Genomic DNA, 16,840 nt, shown 5'->3' on the forward strand with positions numbered 1-16,840 from the left:
CATTCAGACCTTACGGTCTGAACGAAATGTCGTGCCTGCAGTCATACATACTTCATACAATAATAACAAAAATAAACACAAATTAACACCACCACAGTGAGTCCTCCAAACACCTCCTCACTGTGGTGGAGGCAAAAATCTTAGGGCTGCAGTCTCTTCCCTCCTCTTTTCCCTCTGCGCTGAGGCGATACCCCACCGGGCGATGGTACAAACAGTCCCGCGGCTCACCGAACCCCGCAACGGGCCGGCTCAAACACCGCGGCCCGGGGTGGTCGAAGCTGCCGCCCTCCAGTCCAACGGACGCAGCCGCTGGCCCGCGGCTCAACCCCGGACCCAGGTCATAGCCGCCAGAACGCCGTCCCAGCCACCGGAGCACCGTTCCAGCCCCGAGCCGGATCGCCCTCACGTGAGTGCCGTTCCTCCCTCGGGCTGGGCCACTCCGACGGGAGTGCCGTTCCAGCCCCTAGCCAACTGAACTATACTGGGATGTGAGTTGATTTGTATAGAGTGAGAATAACCAGGGTGACAAGACGCAGCCCTGAGCGGCTCCTGTACTGAGGTGCAGAGGGTGAGATGTGGTGTTGTGTATCTTCACCCTCTGTTGTCTGTTCCAAAGGAAGCTATGGATCCAGTGACAGATGCAGGGGTCAATGTTCATGTCCGTTAATTTGTGGAAGGGTTTGACCGGGTTGATGGAGTTGAATGCAGAACTGTAGTCCATGAACAGGATGCGGGCGTAAATGTTGGCGGTTTCCAGGTGTTGCAGAGTGTGATGAATGGCCAGGTTGACTGTGTCTTCTACTGACCTGTTGGTTCTATATGCGAATTGATGTGGGTCCATGTTGGAGGAAGTGCTGGTTTTGAGGTGAGCGAGAATAATGCGCTCAAATGACTTCATGGCCACAGATGTAAGGGCAATCGCACACACATACACAGTCAAACACACTCACAGTCATACACACATACATTCACTCAGACACTGACTCACACACACACACACATTCACTCACACACACACACACACACACTCACAGTCACACACACACACACACAGTCACACACCCACACACACACACACAGTCACACACACACAGTCACACACAGTCAAACACACACACACACAGTCACATACACACACAGTCACACACACACACACAGCTACACACACAGTCACACACAGTCACTCACACACACTCACACTCACGCACACACACACACACACACACACACACACACACACACACACACACAATCACTCACACACATTCACTCACACACTGACACACACACACACACACATTCACTTACATACTGACACACACACACACACACAACCAATACTAAAATGCCAAGTAACTTCAGGACATGGTAAACATAGTGTGGAAACTGAATGAATCAAATGTTTAAAGTCTCCAAATTTGCACACACTTTACAACCAATACATTTTCTGAAAACACACACACACACACTCACAACCAATACTAAAACATTAACAACTCCCTGATTTTTCATCGATGGGAAAAAGCCTCCAGTCCAGCTCAGCGGAGAGGGTCCCCGAGCTAGGTGGCCAAAAATCATGGCCGTAAGTGGCGGCGTTCTTTCAGAAATCACGAAATAGAAAGTCAGAAATTGGTCAAGATGTTAGTTTTAGTAATATAGATGAAGTAAAAAATTCAATTCCAAAAATCGCCACGTTGCGCTTGTCAAAGTCCAAGCCTTTACTTTCCACTCTCTTCATGTTTATGTTTTTGCTGTTTCAGCATAGATGACAGAATCATCTTCCTTTGAAGAAACAAGGTTCTGAAAGAGAAAGAAATACCAATTGTATTTAAGACCGTTGCTGTTGTCGCTGTTTAGATCAGTAAACAGATTACAGCTTTAATTCATAGAAACATAGACAATAGGTGCAGGAGTAGAGGCCATTCGGCCCTTCGAGGCTGCACCATTCGCCATTCGATATGATCATGGCTGATCATCCAACTCAGTATCCTGTACCTGCCTTCTCTCCATACCCCCTGATCCCTTTAGCCACAAGGGCCACATCTAAATCCCTCTTAAATATAGCCAATGCACTGTGTGGCCTCAACTACCTTCTGTGGCAGAGAATTCCACAGATTCACCTCTCTCTCTGTGTAAAAAATGTTTTCCTCATCTCGGTCCTAAAAGATTTCTCCCTTATCCTTAAACTGTGACCCCTTGTTCTGGACGTCCCCAACATCGGGAACAATCTTCCTGCATCTAGCCTGTCCAACCCCTTAAGAATTTTGTAAGTTTCTACAATATCCCCCTCAATCTTCTAAATTCTAGCGAGTACAAGCCGAGTTTATCCAGTCTTTCTTCATATGAAAGTCCTGACATCCCAGGAATCAGTCTGGTGAATATTCTCTGTACTCCCTCTATGGCAAGAATGTCTTTCCTCAGATTAGGAGACCAAAACTGTACGCAATACTCCATGTGCGGTCTCACCAAGACCCTGTACAACTGCAGTAGATCCTCCCTGCTCCTATACTCAAATCCTTTTGCTATGAAACATACTTGTACGATCTGGGATTTCAACAACAAGAATCAATATACATACTGTGCCTGATGCTTGATTGGAGGACAGTTGATTTTACTTCGGAGTCACGTGAGTGACTACGTGAAGAACCCGCTCAGTGCGCAGGCGCGGCATTACGCCAGCAGTGCAACAGCGGCTGTAGCGGGAATAAGGCGCTCCCGCTACTGAATGAAACGACCTTTCAGGTGAGTACCCTGAGGTCGGGTTTCTTTTACAGGGGAGCCTTTTTCTGCTTGTGTTTTACAGGCAGAGAAAAAGGCTCTGGAACAAAACTGTCCCCCGTTCGAGGAGGAACGTTTTCCGTCGGGGAGGGGGGCAGCATCAGGCGGTAGGACGACCCGGTGTTCCGCAATTCCCCGACACCGTGCCGAGCCCAGCCCGCTAGTACCTGAGCAGCGGGCTGGATGCATAGCCACCCGAAGAGGCATCCGGCAGGTGTTCCTGAATTCGGACGGGACGTCTCTCCACCCGCACGGGGGAGAGAGAGCCGCCTGAGCCGCTGGAGCGGCTCTCGGTGCAGGCGCCAGCGAGACGCGCTGTTTGAGGGGCGCTCTAGCTACTACAAGGCGCAAAAGCTCTAGAAGAAGGCGGTAGGAAAAATTACCGGGCGCACCACTATCCCCATCACCGCGCCGAGCCCAGTCCCGCTAGTGCCTGAGCGGCGGGCTGGATGTTCAGCCATCCGAAGAGGCATCCGGCCGGTGGCTTCCGACTTGTCGGAGGGGACGTCTCTCCACCCGCAGGGAGAGAGACAGCCGCCTGAGCCGCTGGAGCGGCTCCTGGAGCAGGAGCTCCTGCGAGACACGCTACGTGAGCGGCAGTCTCGCTGGGGGTTCAGGCATACCCTCCACAGTGCCTAGGCACTGCCCATCGCTTCCTCCTTAGTGTGGTTAGCTTTGGGGTGACCAGTGGCTGGGCTGGTCATGAAGAGGGGTCGCTGGCTGAACAACATCGGGAGTATGCTAGAGGTACAGGATCAGGAAGAGCTGCTGGGTGTGGCCGCTATGTGGCTCCACCACTAGCGAGATGGCTTTTCAGTCTCAACTGATGGCCAGCTTACTACCTGTTCTTTCAAAAATCTCCAAGACAGGTAGTCACGAGGCGTTGGATTTCATCACGCTTCCCCTAAATTGCATTTACTCAAAGTGGCCACCTCATTGAGGGTACATTGAGCATCGCTTAAAAAAAAAGCAATAAAAAAAGCCAAAGATCAATAAATGAATTTGATATCCCTGACGTCGGCTATCATTTTCGCATGCTCTTCCAGAGGGTCACAGTAGTATGGCAAAACACATGACCTACTGTTCGCAGTGCTCCGCAACTTCTCGGGAAGTTATAAAACCTGCCTCAACTCAAATTTTTTTACAGGACTGTGAGAACGCCGACCTCACAACCACAGATCCTGCTGTCTGGCTAAGTTACCAAACCAAGCCTAAAAAACTGGACGAAGTGTCCAAAATATCGGCGCAAGAGGGCAGGGCCTGGAATGAGCACCACACGTAAACCAGTCAGCAGCACCCCTAACGCGTCCACCAGGAGGGTCCACCTCATGGTACTGGTGAAAGCTCGGGGCCTGCATGCCTCCCGTAAGCCGTTCAGGCCTAGGCCCAGAGCAGGCCCCATGGAAAATGCGCCACCCCCCAACACCACCACCACGCCAGACAACGTGCAAGACTCGTTGGACCGGCAGGAAACAGAAGAAAACCCATAACCATGGAGGTAGGTGGGTCTGGTTCCTACCAACGTATAGAAAATAGGAGCTTAATACTAACAGGGGGGAGATTACACCTGTTTTAAGAAGCACGAGAGTCTACCACAAGTGATCAGTATATACTCAATGGCTTTAGTGGATACACAATACAATTCATACTAGAAAAATTGCCACCAGTTCAACATTTACCCCAGAGGGTATTTCCCTCTCCATTAAGAAACGAGAGGGACAAGCTGTACTGGTGAGACTAATTACAAAGGGTATCATGGGAGACATGAACCCTTGGAATTCGTATCAAATATTCGTCACTAAACCCAAAAAGATGGTGGATGTCGCATCATCATTGACTTAACTTCACTAAATATGTTTGTTAAGTATATACATTTCAAAATGGAAACGGTTGTTACTGCCAAACAACTAAATTCCAAAGGATACTTCATGGCAAGCATTGATCTTAAAGATGTTTACTATTTAGTACCATTCACAAGGATCATCGCAGATACCTGAAATTTATCTGGATGGGGCAGCTATGGCAATTTAAAGCGTTACCCATTGGGAAAATAGGCAAGACCATGGAATTGGGGGGTGGCGTATCAGCTACCAAACAGTTATTCGAAACCCTGGGATTGTCTTACATTCAGATAAATGTAAGTTGAAGCCATCCACAATCATGGACTACTAGGGCTTCACAATTAATTCAGTCTACGTGACTGTAACTTTGCCAAGAGACAAAACATTTGAATTGGCACAATCATGCAACAATTTAATGGTCCACGTACTCCCAACTATTCGACAAGTAACAGAGTAATTGGGAATATGGTAGCAGCATTTCCGGCTACACAATTCAGACCTTTGCACTGTCAAAACTTACAAAGAGCAAAGGTACAGGCACCAAAACGACATACAGGTCATTATGATCGTGTCATTAAAGTCACCCACTGAAGCAATATCATAACTACAGTGCTGGGCAAAAAATATAAATTTAAAAATAAATAAATAAATAAATGTTTGGCATAATTTGATGGTTTAAAAGCATATGCACAAATAAGCATCACTTGCATGTACGGTTACAAATAGATAATACTACGGTGGCAGCCTACGTTAACCATATGGGCGGCATAAAATCGGTATCATGCGACAAGTTGGTCAACACAATTTGGCAATGGTGTGTCGAAAGACATATTTGGCTATCAGTAACTTACCTGCGATGTAAGCTAAATACAGTGGCAGACACCAGGTCACGTAAATTTTAATGACAATGGATGTTAAACCCCAAATAATTTGCAAAAGTTATCATGCAATATGGCACGCCAGATATCGATTTATTTGCATCAAGGGTAAATCACCAGATACCTATGTATGTCGCTTGGGAACCAGACCCTGAGGCAGCAGCAATAGATGCGTTCGCGCTGGATTGGGGAAATTCTTCTTCTATGCATTTCCTCCCTTCTGCCTCATCAGTTGGGGACTACGCACAATACAAATGGACTCTGCTTCAGGTATTTTGATAGTACCCGACTGGCCTACACAGCCATGGTTCCCAAAACTCCATGACATGGTTGTTGAAACTCCGATGGTATCCCCAGTGACCCAGAGTTATTTACATCCAGTGTCGGGCACAAGCCACCCGTGCCATGAAAATCAAGCTCCCGGGTTGCAGATTCTGAACTACTCCTGGGACTGGGATTATCAGAACAAACCGTCGACACCATGTCAGCATCCCTTCGAACATCCACTAAAAAACAGCACTTGTCCAGCATCAATAAATGGGAGAAGTACTGCTTGGATAAAGGGACCACCTACTCAACCGCTACAGTTACCAACGTACTGGAATTCCTGGCGAATCTTCACCACGATGAAGGACTCAGCTACAGAGCCATCAACACGGCTAGAAGTGCCATGCCTGTCTATTTTAAAACCAGCTCCAGGACAACAGGCCATGGGGTCCCACCCGCTGGTGGTCAAACTAATGAAGGGTATTTACTACTCTAACCCCCTAGACCAAGGTACACCCATACATGGGATGTCAGTGTGGTCCTGACATTCCTCAGGGGATGACCACCAGCCAGACCCCTTAACCTGGAACAATCTATGCTCAAAACACGCATGTTGATGGCACTTGTATCTGCACAGAGGGTCCAGTCACTACACCTATTGCGACTGGACAACATGATCACAGCTCCAGACCAGATCTGTCGTTATCCAGCGACTGATCAAACAGAACAGACCAGGAACACCTAATCCAGTCGCGGAATTCCGGGCTTACCACCAGAACCACGGTTATGTGCCATGACCCACCTACTATCCTACATAGACACAACCAAAATATTCGAGGGAGATGAAAAGCCTTGTGGGTCAGTCATAAAAACCTTATTGTCGGGTGACGAGCCAAACCATTGCGAGATGGCTCAAGCAGGTGCTAAAAACTGCTGGGATAAACACTAACATGTACAAATTTCATTCCACCAGGGCAGCATCCATATCGACGGCTAAAAGAATGCACATGCCTATAAGACTACATCCTGGCTACAGCAGGATGGTGGGGGGAAAAGACCGTTCAGAAATTTTATAATAAGCCGTTGGCAAAACCTGTTTTATTTGCAGTAAAGATTTACGGACTGCAAATATTTAATTTAAGCCCAGGGGAGCAATTCGTTGTTGTTATTGTATAAAAAATACCATTGTGTTTTTCTACAAATAGATTCATTGGTTGATTACGATAACACTTCCTCCCTCAAGAACTTCGGCAGTGAGTGAAATAAAACTGTTACACGGTTTGAAATCACAGAGCTTTGAAGTCTTCACGTAGTCACTCACGTGACTCCGAAGTAAAATAGTAAGATTAAACGAGAATTTACCAGTTTGAAGTTTGATCTGTATTTTATGAGGAGTTACGATGAGGGATTACGTGCCCTCCGCTCCCACCCTCATTTTATGGATCAAACTAATAAATTGATGTCTCCTTATCTTTATTATGTTTACTTCAAAAAACTGTCTATCTGTGATTCCACACCGCTGCTTGGAAGTATGCCGCGCCTGCGCACTGAGCGGGTTCTTCACGTAATCCCTCATCGTAACGGCTCATAAAATACAGATCAAACTTCAAACTGGTAAGTTCTCGTTTAATCTTACTATTATCACTGTTGCCTATAATAAATGCAAATATCACAATTAAAAATGACACTGGTGGATGATGTTGACAAAGGAAACGGCAAATGGAATATAAACGTCTAAAGCTTACTACATTTTGCTCTTCCTGACAGTGGATCGACAAGACATTGAATTCCAGAAAACCCATCTGTCATACCTCTGCATTTACAGTGAGCTGCAGCAATGGTCACCATGAACAAGACACCCTTATATTGCTACAGAAGGAATCGACTATGAACAAGAGAACTAGCACAGCAACTGACAGAGCAGCAGCCCTGGCAGGACATAAGCTACGAAGCTGCATCTGTGGCTGGGAAAAGATAACATCAGAGAAGGGTCTCAAGATCCACCAGGGCAGGGAAAAGTGCGTGGGAGAGCTTGGTGTGGGGCCACGCATTGAACAAGCCAAACCAAACCAAACCAAGGCCAAACCAGTCGAGTAAAGCCAAGTGGCAGGTTGACCACCACAGTCCACAGGGTATCAGCACCCCAGGTGAAGCTCAACCAAGTACTGTCCCACCAACGGACACGAGTCCAGAACCCAACCGGCCACAGTCAGCGGTAGAGAGGAAGATGGAAGGAAAAAGCAGAATGGAGCAGTCACTGGCTGTGGCTGAAGAGAAAATATGCTGTCTGGGCTGCCACGTGACTGACCATCTAGAGGCTAACCATAAGACACACACCCAGGGCTGATCACCCTGCGGTGGGCCTGCCTCGACTGAGGGTGGGTGTTTTGTGATAAAAGGCCGAAACACCCAGTGATGTTGAGTGGACACAACTGAAGATGTGTCTGGTTGGTAGCAAAATCACCTAGTGGTCACCCCCAAGAATATCGGGTGTCAGTTGTGGTGAAGAACCTTAGGGATTGTAACATCCTGTCCTGCTAATCAATATCAAAAAAAATATTGTAATTCAAGGAAGATTGTGCTGATCACTTCGAGCTCAGTCAGGAGTTGTGCAGAAGAATGTTCTTCAGATGGACATAAATGGTGTCTTGGTTTCACTTCCCATCACCAACGCCAATGCACAACAGTGTTGTTACAGCAGCCTGGATGTCACTGGTTGTATCTCTGGAGTGGCTATTGTACCCATTCAGAGTAGGCTAGGGGACCAGAAACCACAGAGTAGGTTAGAAGACCAGAACACACTCCCTGTAGTTTAGGGGACCAGAACACACAGAGTAGGTTAGGGGACCAGAGCCCACAGAGTATGTTAGGGGACCAGAACCCACAAAGTAGGTTACGGGACCAGAACCCACTTTGAGTAGGTTAGAGGACCAGAACCCACAGAGTAGGTTAGGGGACCAGGACCCACTTAGAGTAGGTTAGAGGACCAGAACCCACTCCCTGTAGTTTAGGGGACCAGAACACACTCGGAGAAGGTTGGGCTCCTGACTGAGCCTCAGCTGACTGTCCCACTTCATGTTGATGAGCAGAGTGAGGGATTTTATCCCAGGATTGCCTGATGCTGTTGTAAGGTGGCCAAAGACAGCAAGGTTTCAGACTACTCTGTGCCAATAATCCTCACCGTGATAAAAGATTAAAACATATTTAAATAAAGCCATTTTACCACCAGTTGCTTTAGGCTGGAAGGAGATAGATCCACAGTGAATACCTTCCTCTGTATCTGTTGAAATAAGTTGGAAACAAAGAATTTATTTGTATTTGAAAAAGGATGATTTAATCAATGCAGGGTCACGATACGAAACGATGATCATTGCTTTCCCTCCATAGATGCTGATCGACCCACAGACTACCTTCAGCAGTTTCAAAAAAGCCTCCATGAAAAGTCACATCTCCTAACCTCCTTGTTTTGACTTCTTCCTGGGACGGTGGAAATTACAATGAGAATTTGAGTTAATTTTGCTCGTGGAGTTTAGAAGAATGACAATGGCTCTCATGGAAACATAGACAATTCCAACAGGTAGACCAGTCTGGATGGAGGAAGATGTTCCCTGTTGGGGGAGACCATGTCCAGGGGTAAAGGTAAGGATTAAGATGAGGAGAACAAAGAATCTGTTACATTCTCTACCACAGATTTGACTGGAGCCAAATCATTCAGTACATTTTAGGAGTTGTTGAATTCATTGACAGATACAAAACAATGGCAAGGTACAGGAACAGATACAATGACAATGTTGCCTGCAGCAGCATCAGAGGCATTTGGACTAAGGCAACACAACACATTCATAGCAAAAGGATTTGAGTATAAGAGCAGGGAGGTTCTACTGCAGTTGTACAGGGTCTTGGTGAGATCACACCTGGAGTATTGCGTACAGTTTTGCTCTCCTAATCTGAGGAAAGACATTCTTGCAATAGAGGGAGTACAGAGAAGGTTCACCAGACTGATTCTTGGAATGTCAGGACTTTCATATAAGGAAGGACTGGATAGACTCGGCTTCTACACGTTGGAGTTCAGAAGACTGAAGGGGGATCTTATAGAAACTTACACAATTCTTAAGGGGTTGGACAGGCTAGATGCAGGAACATTATTCCCGATGTTGGGGAAGTCCAGAACTAGGGGTCACAGTTTAAGGATAAGAGGGAAGACTTTTAGGGCCGAGATGAGGAAATCATTTTTTACACAGGGAGTGGTGAATCTGTGGAATTCTCTGCCACAGAAGGTAGTTGAGGCCAGTTCATTGGCTATATTTAAGATGGAGTTAGATGTGGCCCTTGTGGCTAAAGGGATCAGGGGGTATGGAGAGAAGGCAGGGATGGGATACTGAGTTGGATGATCAGCCATGATCATATCAAATGGCGAATGGTGCAGGCTCGAAGGGCCGAATGGCCTACTCCTGCACCTATTTTCTATATCTAACACATAAATGAAGCATAAATTTCAAAGACCACTGGTTAGTGGGAAAAACACCTCAAAAACACAAATTGGAGACCAGTCATATGTGGACTAAGATCAAGGAATATGGGGAGATATGATCTACTGAGGTTCAGTTTAGTTTATTGTCATGTGTGCCCAGGTTCAGGGAAAAACTTTTGTTGCTTCAGCAGAAAGACAATATATGAATACAATCAATGCCTTTACAGTGGAACACAGTGGAACACAATTGATCCATACTGTGGAACAACGTAAGGAATTTATATTGTTCTCATTAAAACACGAGCAATGTCTGATTTATTGAAAGATTCCTTCAGATTGTTCAAGAAAGATTACTCTGTCGTTCATCAGATTAATCAGAAATGTGGTCTCAATTCTGGCAAAAACAATACTGTCCACCATTTGACTACCACTGCAGAGGTACTCCAGATGGCCAGCCCTGCTGGCAGTCTGTTCGATATTTCACCTTTTGGTTATTTTAGCGTTTGTCTAAAGTTTGTTTTAATGTACTTCAGTTTGTTTTGTGTGGGGAGAGGGGGGAAACTTTTTTTCAGGTTCTTACCTTCCCAGAGTGGTGATCATTTTTCAGATCACATTCTCCTGGGTTAGGCTCTGCGGCCTACCATCGATGGAATTGAAAAGCCGGCTTAGACTGTGGGGCGCAGACTTAACACTGGAGCGGATCCCTTGCCCGGGATCGCTCCCACCGCGGCCTGTGGACTTACCATCAATGGCTCGCAGTCTTGGGAGAGGCTATTTGGGAGCTCCAAAGCCGCAGAAGGTTCATCCAGACCCGACGAGAGGTTTGAACGCCTGGTGTGGGGGAGCTGACATCCCCCCCGATGCAGGAGCTGAACGCCTCGACATGGAGGGCCAGAACGCCACTGGCTAGGAGAGTCAAGATCGTGCCGTTAACGGGGGCTCGGGGCCCACGACCGAGGAAGAACACTAGTGAAGGACTTGAACTTTATTTCGCCTTCCATCACAGTGAGGAATGTGTAGGAGTCACTGTGGTGGATGCTCATGTTAAAATGTGTTTTTGTGTCTGTTCCTTTTTAATTGTATGACTGACCTGGCCAATGAAATTCATCGTATGTTGTAAAACATACTTGGCGATTAAAACCTGATTCTGGTTCTGTCTGAGGTGGAAACAAAGAACTGCAGATGCTGGTTAATACACAAAGGGACACAAAGTGCTGGAGTACTTCTGCAGGTCAGGCAGCATTTCTGGAGGACAAGTATAGGTGATGTTTCAGGTCATGGCGGACTTCTTCAGACTCAAAAGAAGGGTCTCGATCTGAAACATCACCTATCCACCATCTATTAATGATGCTCAAACCATTCTGAAATGTTGTTGTTATTTTCACTTTAGAAAAAAACCTGAACTAGTGGCAAAGTGAATTGGAGGCATTTCATGCTAGATGATATTTTGTGAAAGGGATGGTGATTTTTGGAAGGGCAAGTGTTGTCCATTCTTTAGAGAGCCACTAACCAAGCTGTTAATCAGGATCAACAATACATTAGGAGTGTGAATATGTTGTTCATGGTGATGTCTCAACATTCATGGGTTGAACATGATAGTCCAGTGAAAGTTAGTCAATTGACCAATGCAGAATACTGCCTGTAGTTGGATGAGGAAGATTGGGGCTGAGGGGTGAATTGACACAAGAGAGACTGTTGAATTGATCAATTAGTTTGTGTGTTTGAGGTTCCCTTCCTCACATTCTTGTTACAAAACTGTGAAATGTGAAATAGGTTGCTTCATCAAATACAACACATGTAGAACTAGAGATTCATTGACAGAGTCATCTATTTACCTTCTTGCTTTGTCTTCCTACTCAGACATATATTCAGTAACACGGCTCATATCAGGTACTGGGGTCACATTGATTTCTGGAAAATAAGTATTATTTTCTGATTAAGACTTTAATTTGGTTTGATTTTAAAGAAGCAACAATCCAGTGTTTAAACTGTGCCCGATTAATAAGGAGATCCACCAGAATGACCAGGAACATGACTTCAGATGTATGTCAGATATATTTAATTGTGGAATAAGACCATGTGTATAAAATCAGAGTCCATGGAAACACAGTGTTCCCTAAATTATGACCAGGATGGTACACAAGGCAAAGTTTTCACTTGAAGTTTGAACCACCAAAGTGCAGTGGAGATACATACCTTGGTCTCCTGGTTTCCTGGCCCATATTTATCCCTCAGTAAATAGGAACATATTGAGGGCAAATTGGAGACCATATTTTCTACATGACTACACTAGCTATACTTCAACTTCTGGCATGTTTATTTGATAATGGTTTACACAGGGAGTGGTGACACAATCACCACATGGTCAGATCATTGCAGATCACCACCTGAACAGCATCATACAGCAGGCTCCTCATGGCAACACAGGTAGACAGGACAATGCACATTGCATAAATAATGCTTCAATTGACAACAACAAGTCTGAAATCAATTTCTCAACAACATAAGCACAAACAGATACTATTCGTATCCAAAATATATTGTTCTTTTCTCCTTGTAACAAAGATAACATTGATATTGCTAATTTGGGGGAATCTGTGCTGCATTAAGGATGTCTTCATGTACTTTACCTGTAGGTTTGCGCCTTCTTTGACACCACACCACTGCCAGTATAATGACGAGGAGAAGAGCCGGACTCCCGATAATTCCACCAATATACCAGGTCAATATAGAATGTTCAATCTCTGTCAAAGTAATAAACACAGAGTTGACATTTGTAGAATAAATGCGCATCATTCAAAAGCTCCCCCAAAGACCAGGCATTAACCACACTGACTAATTTAGATCAGAGTCTTGTGTTTAACTTGTGATCCAGATTAACTGAGACGCAAGGTACTGCAGATGCTCGTTCACCAATAAAAGACACAAGGTGTTGGAGAAACTCAGCAGGTTTGGCAGGTGACATTTCGGGTCACAGCCCTTTAGTCTGAAGTAGGGTCCCAACCCAAAACCTCACCTATCCATGTTCTGCAGCGAATCCGCCTGACCCGTTGAGTTACTCCAGCATATTGTGTCTTTTTTTCCCAGATTAATTGACCTTACTTAAAAACTTAGAAACATAGAAAATAGGTGCAGGAGTAGAGGCCATTTAGCCCTTCGAGCCTGCACTATTCGCCATTCAATGTGATCATGGCTGATCATCTAACTCAGTATCCTGTACCTGCCTTCTCACCATACCCCCTGATCCCTTTAGCCACAAGGGCCACATCTAACTCCCTCTTGAATATAGCCAATGAACTGTGGCCTCAACTACCTTATGTGGCAGAGGATTCCAGAGATTCACCACTCTCTGTGTGAAAAATGTTTTCCTCATCTCGGTCCTAAAATATTTGCCCCTTATCCTTAAACTGTGACCCCTTGTTCTGGACTTCCCCAACATCGGGAACAATCTTCCTGCATCTAGTCTGTCCAACCCCTTAATAATTTTGTAAGTTTCTATAAGATCCCCCCTCAATCTTCTAAATTCCAGCGAGTACAAACCGCGTACAAAGATCAGAGATCCACAACTTGCCTCAGTAGCCATCAGTTAGAGACGGTAAACATTCACACACGTTTCTATTTCTTGGTTACAATCAGCTGACATTTCTCAGGCAGGAGATGGGAGCTGATGGTTGGCTGATAAAGTTGCTGATTCAGCTGTGATACTTCCCATTGTGCAATGCACAAATGTATATCACAGTCTAAGCCTGGAGCAATGGTTGAATGAGCACTGCTGACAACAGTGGATATTGCCCTCCAGTTTCAATCCTCAATAACCAGGAGCACAAGAACTGTAAATGTTAGAAATATTCAGAATGGGAAAGAAGTGAGTTCATGTTTTATGTTGTCAGATTCAAAGAAAGGATCTTTGACAAAAGACAATAGACAATAGGTGCAGGAGTTGGACATTCAGCCCCTCGAGCCAACACTCAACATGTATTAACAAGACAAAGTCCACATACAAACAAGATATACAAATCACACAGCAGCTGTCAGCATCACATCAAATCATCCTAGAGTTCTGTCACAGAAGCATCACATTCACAGGCACCCACGCAAGCTCATTATGTTTAATCCTACTAAATATATAATCACCCGTTATGTTAAACCAAACACCTGCATGCCACTAGAATAACTTATTTTGTCATTGATGGCCACTGTGTAGGGATACGCACTCTGTACATATGGTTCCAAATACACATATACAATACCAATCGAACTCCTCCCCTCCACTGGGGTTATGGAGACATTGTGTCTTTAATCAGTCTTGGCAGTTGTAGTAATACCAGTCGGTGTCCACATAATGTTGAAAGCATCCGTCCTTAACTGGAGTTTAGCTGTTATACTTTCCAATATATATACACTTTTCAATCTTTCCCTCCACTGTTGAACATTTGGTGGCTTTACATTTCTCCATGACTCTGTAATCATCTTCTTTGCAATTAACAGCAACACCCCCAAGCAAGCATGTCTGACACGCTAGAATTTAGAAGTTTGAAGGGGAATCTTATAGAAACGTACACAATTCATAAGGGGCTGGACAGGATAGATGCAGGAAGATTATTCCCGATGTTGGGGAAGTCCAGAACTAGGGGGTCACAGTTTAAGGATAAGGGGGAAATCTTTTAGGACCGAGATGAGAAAATCATATTTTCACACACAGAGAGTGGTGAATCTGTGGAATTCTCTGCCACAGAAGGTAGTTGAGGCCACAGTTCATTGGCTATGTTTAAGAGGGAGTTAGATGTGGCCCTTGTGGCTGAAAGGATCAGGGGTGTATGGAGAGAAGGCAGGTACAGGATACTGAGTTGGATAATCAGCCTTGATCATATTGAATGCGGTGCAGGCTCGAAGGGCCGAATGGCCTCTACTCCTGCACATATTGTCTATGTTTCTATGTTTTGGTATCTATATTTTCTGAAGTCTCTCCTAGTATGAAGCATGCCGGCTCCAGAGGTAGGTCCACCCCCAAGATTAGCTTGATCTCCGCCTGAATGACTCCAATATTGATACAATTTGGGAGAATCCCCCAAAATATGCGTATGATCGCCAATCTTCCCGCAACGTCTCCAGCATAAATCTGAGATGTTGCTGTATCTTGCTAACATAAGAGGAGTCTGCAATGCTCTCATTCTAGTTTTCCATTCAAACTCCCTCCAGGCTGGGCTGTTTGTTAACGTATAACCCAAAATACATGTATTTCCCACATTTCATCAGTAATAATAATATTCATTTCCAATTCTAATTTCTGTTTCGTTTCTATAGATCCTTTTACACAATCTTGAAGTCCTTTATGTAAATCCTGGTTCAACCAGATGACTGTTTGAGTACACAGCGGCATGCAGTAAAACATGACATAGATCAGGTCAACTAATACTGACTGATCTACAGTCAGATCAGTAACAGAGGGAGGGATATGGGTGGAAGTGGTGCAAGAACATAAAAGGAAAACTCTGCAATTGGAAGGGGTGGGAAATGAGTTGAAAGAGCAGGGGAAGAGAATAGGATCACTGGGTGGTGGGATAAATGCGTGCACAATGAAGGGGGGGAGTGGTGTTCGGGAAGGGTTATTTGAAATTTGAGAATTCATTGATCATAACAGAGTTAGACAACTATTCCACTCAAATTTCAGGATCAATAAGCGACATCAAAACTCAATCATGACTCTAAGTATGAAGAACAAACCCTTATCACTTACTACTGTCCTTCTGATAGTTCGGGACAAAAAGCCGGGGCAGGTCTTGATGAAACAAAACACATCTCCAGTTCCCTCTGCCTCTCTCAGCTTTCTGAATAACCAGACTCAGTGATGTCTCTTCCTCAGTCACTGTCTTTTCTCCAACACGTTTGCCATCGCCATTGATCCAAACCAGTCTCATTGACCCAATGTCGTGAGACACAGAGCAGGTCAGGGTAACGTTGTCTCCCTCAGTCACTGCATCAGACGGTTCAGCTGTGACTGTGGAAACAAGCAGGTTGTTTACATTTTAAACAATAAGTTCATCAGTAAACTCAGTAGCAACATTCTGACTCCTACCTTTCATTGTGATTAGATCAATGGTGGGAAATCGATTTCGTTCCAGAAAACAGGCGTAAACTCCGGCATCTTGAAACACAACGGGGACAATCCTCACACTGAAATCCTTGCCATCGAAGAGTTTCCCTGAGGTCACCAGTCGATTCACAACGTTGGTCCCATTGACATTGATGATGATGGGCTGAGAACGTGCTGCAGATGCTAATACTTTCTGCTGTTGATGGCGATGAGGTGACCAGAACCACTCAGCACGGGAATAGATACGACCATAACTCCCAGAACAAACCAGGTGAAGTTCACTGTGATCGGTGCTGGAGCGGTAAAGTGTGTATCTCCCATAATGTAAATCTGTATCAGAGAGACAGAAGATAACTCCTTTCAGTATTACAGTTACTGTGCCATACACAGATTCTCAACCGTATTCTTATAAACATTTGTGGTGTTTTGTTCAACTGATCAAGTTTCAAATGTAACATCTTTCATGAATGCCGAACTAAACTCATCAGATCTTTATAAAATACAATGTGCT

General features: G+C 45.0%; 1 protein-coding gene across 1 annotated transcript; it reads right to left on the reverse strand.

Annotated features, from left to right (window-relative positions):
* Window positions 1–15,894: 15,894 nt before the first annotated feature.
* On the reverse strand, window positions 15,895–16,475 carry LOC116968945 (CD276 antigen homolog). The gene is made up of 2 exons (XM_033015937.1): window positions 16,312–16,475; window positions 15,895–16,233 (listed from the first exon to the last, which is right to left on the reverse strand). The coding sequence occupies exons 1-2, from the start codon at window positions 16,316–16,318 to the stop codon at window positions 15,965–15,967; spliced, it is 276 nt and encodes a 91-aa protein (XP_032871828.1). The 5' UTR covers window positions 16,319–16,475; the 3' UTR covers window positions 15,895–15,964.
* Window positions 16,476–16,840: the final 365 nt, after the last annotated feature.

Source organism: Amblyraja radiata, chromosome 48, assembly GCF_010909765.2.
Source record: "Amblyraja radiata isolate CabotCenter1 chromosome 48, sAmbRad1.1.pri, whole genome shotgun sequence".
In the NCBI taxonomy this organism is placed as follows: domain Eukaryota; kingdom Metazoa; phylum Chordata; class Chondrichthyes; order Rajiformes; family Rajidae; genus Amblyraja; species Amblyraja radiata.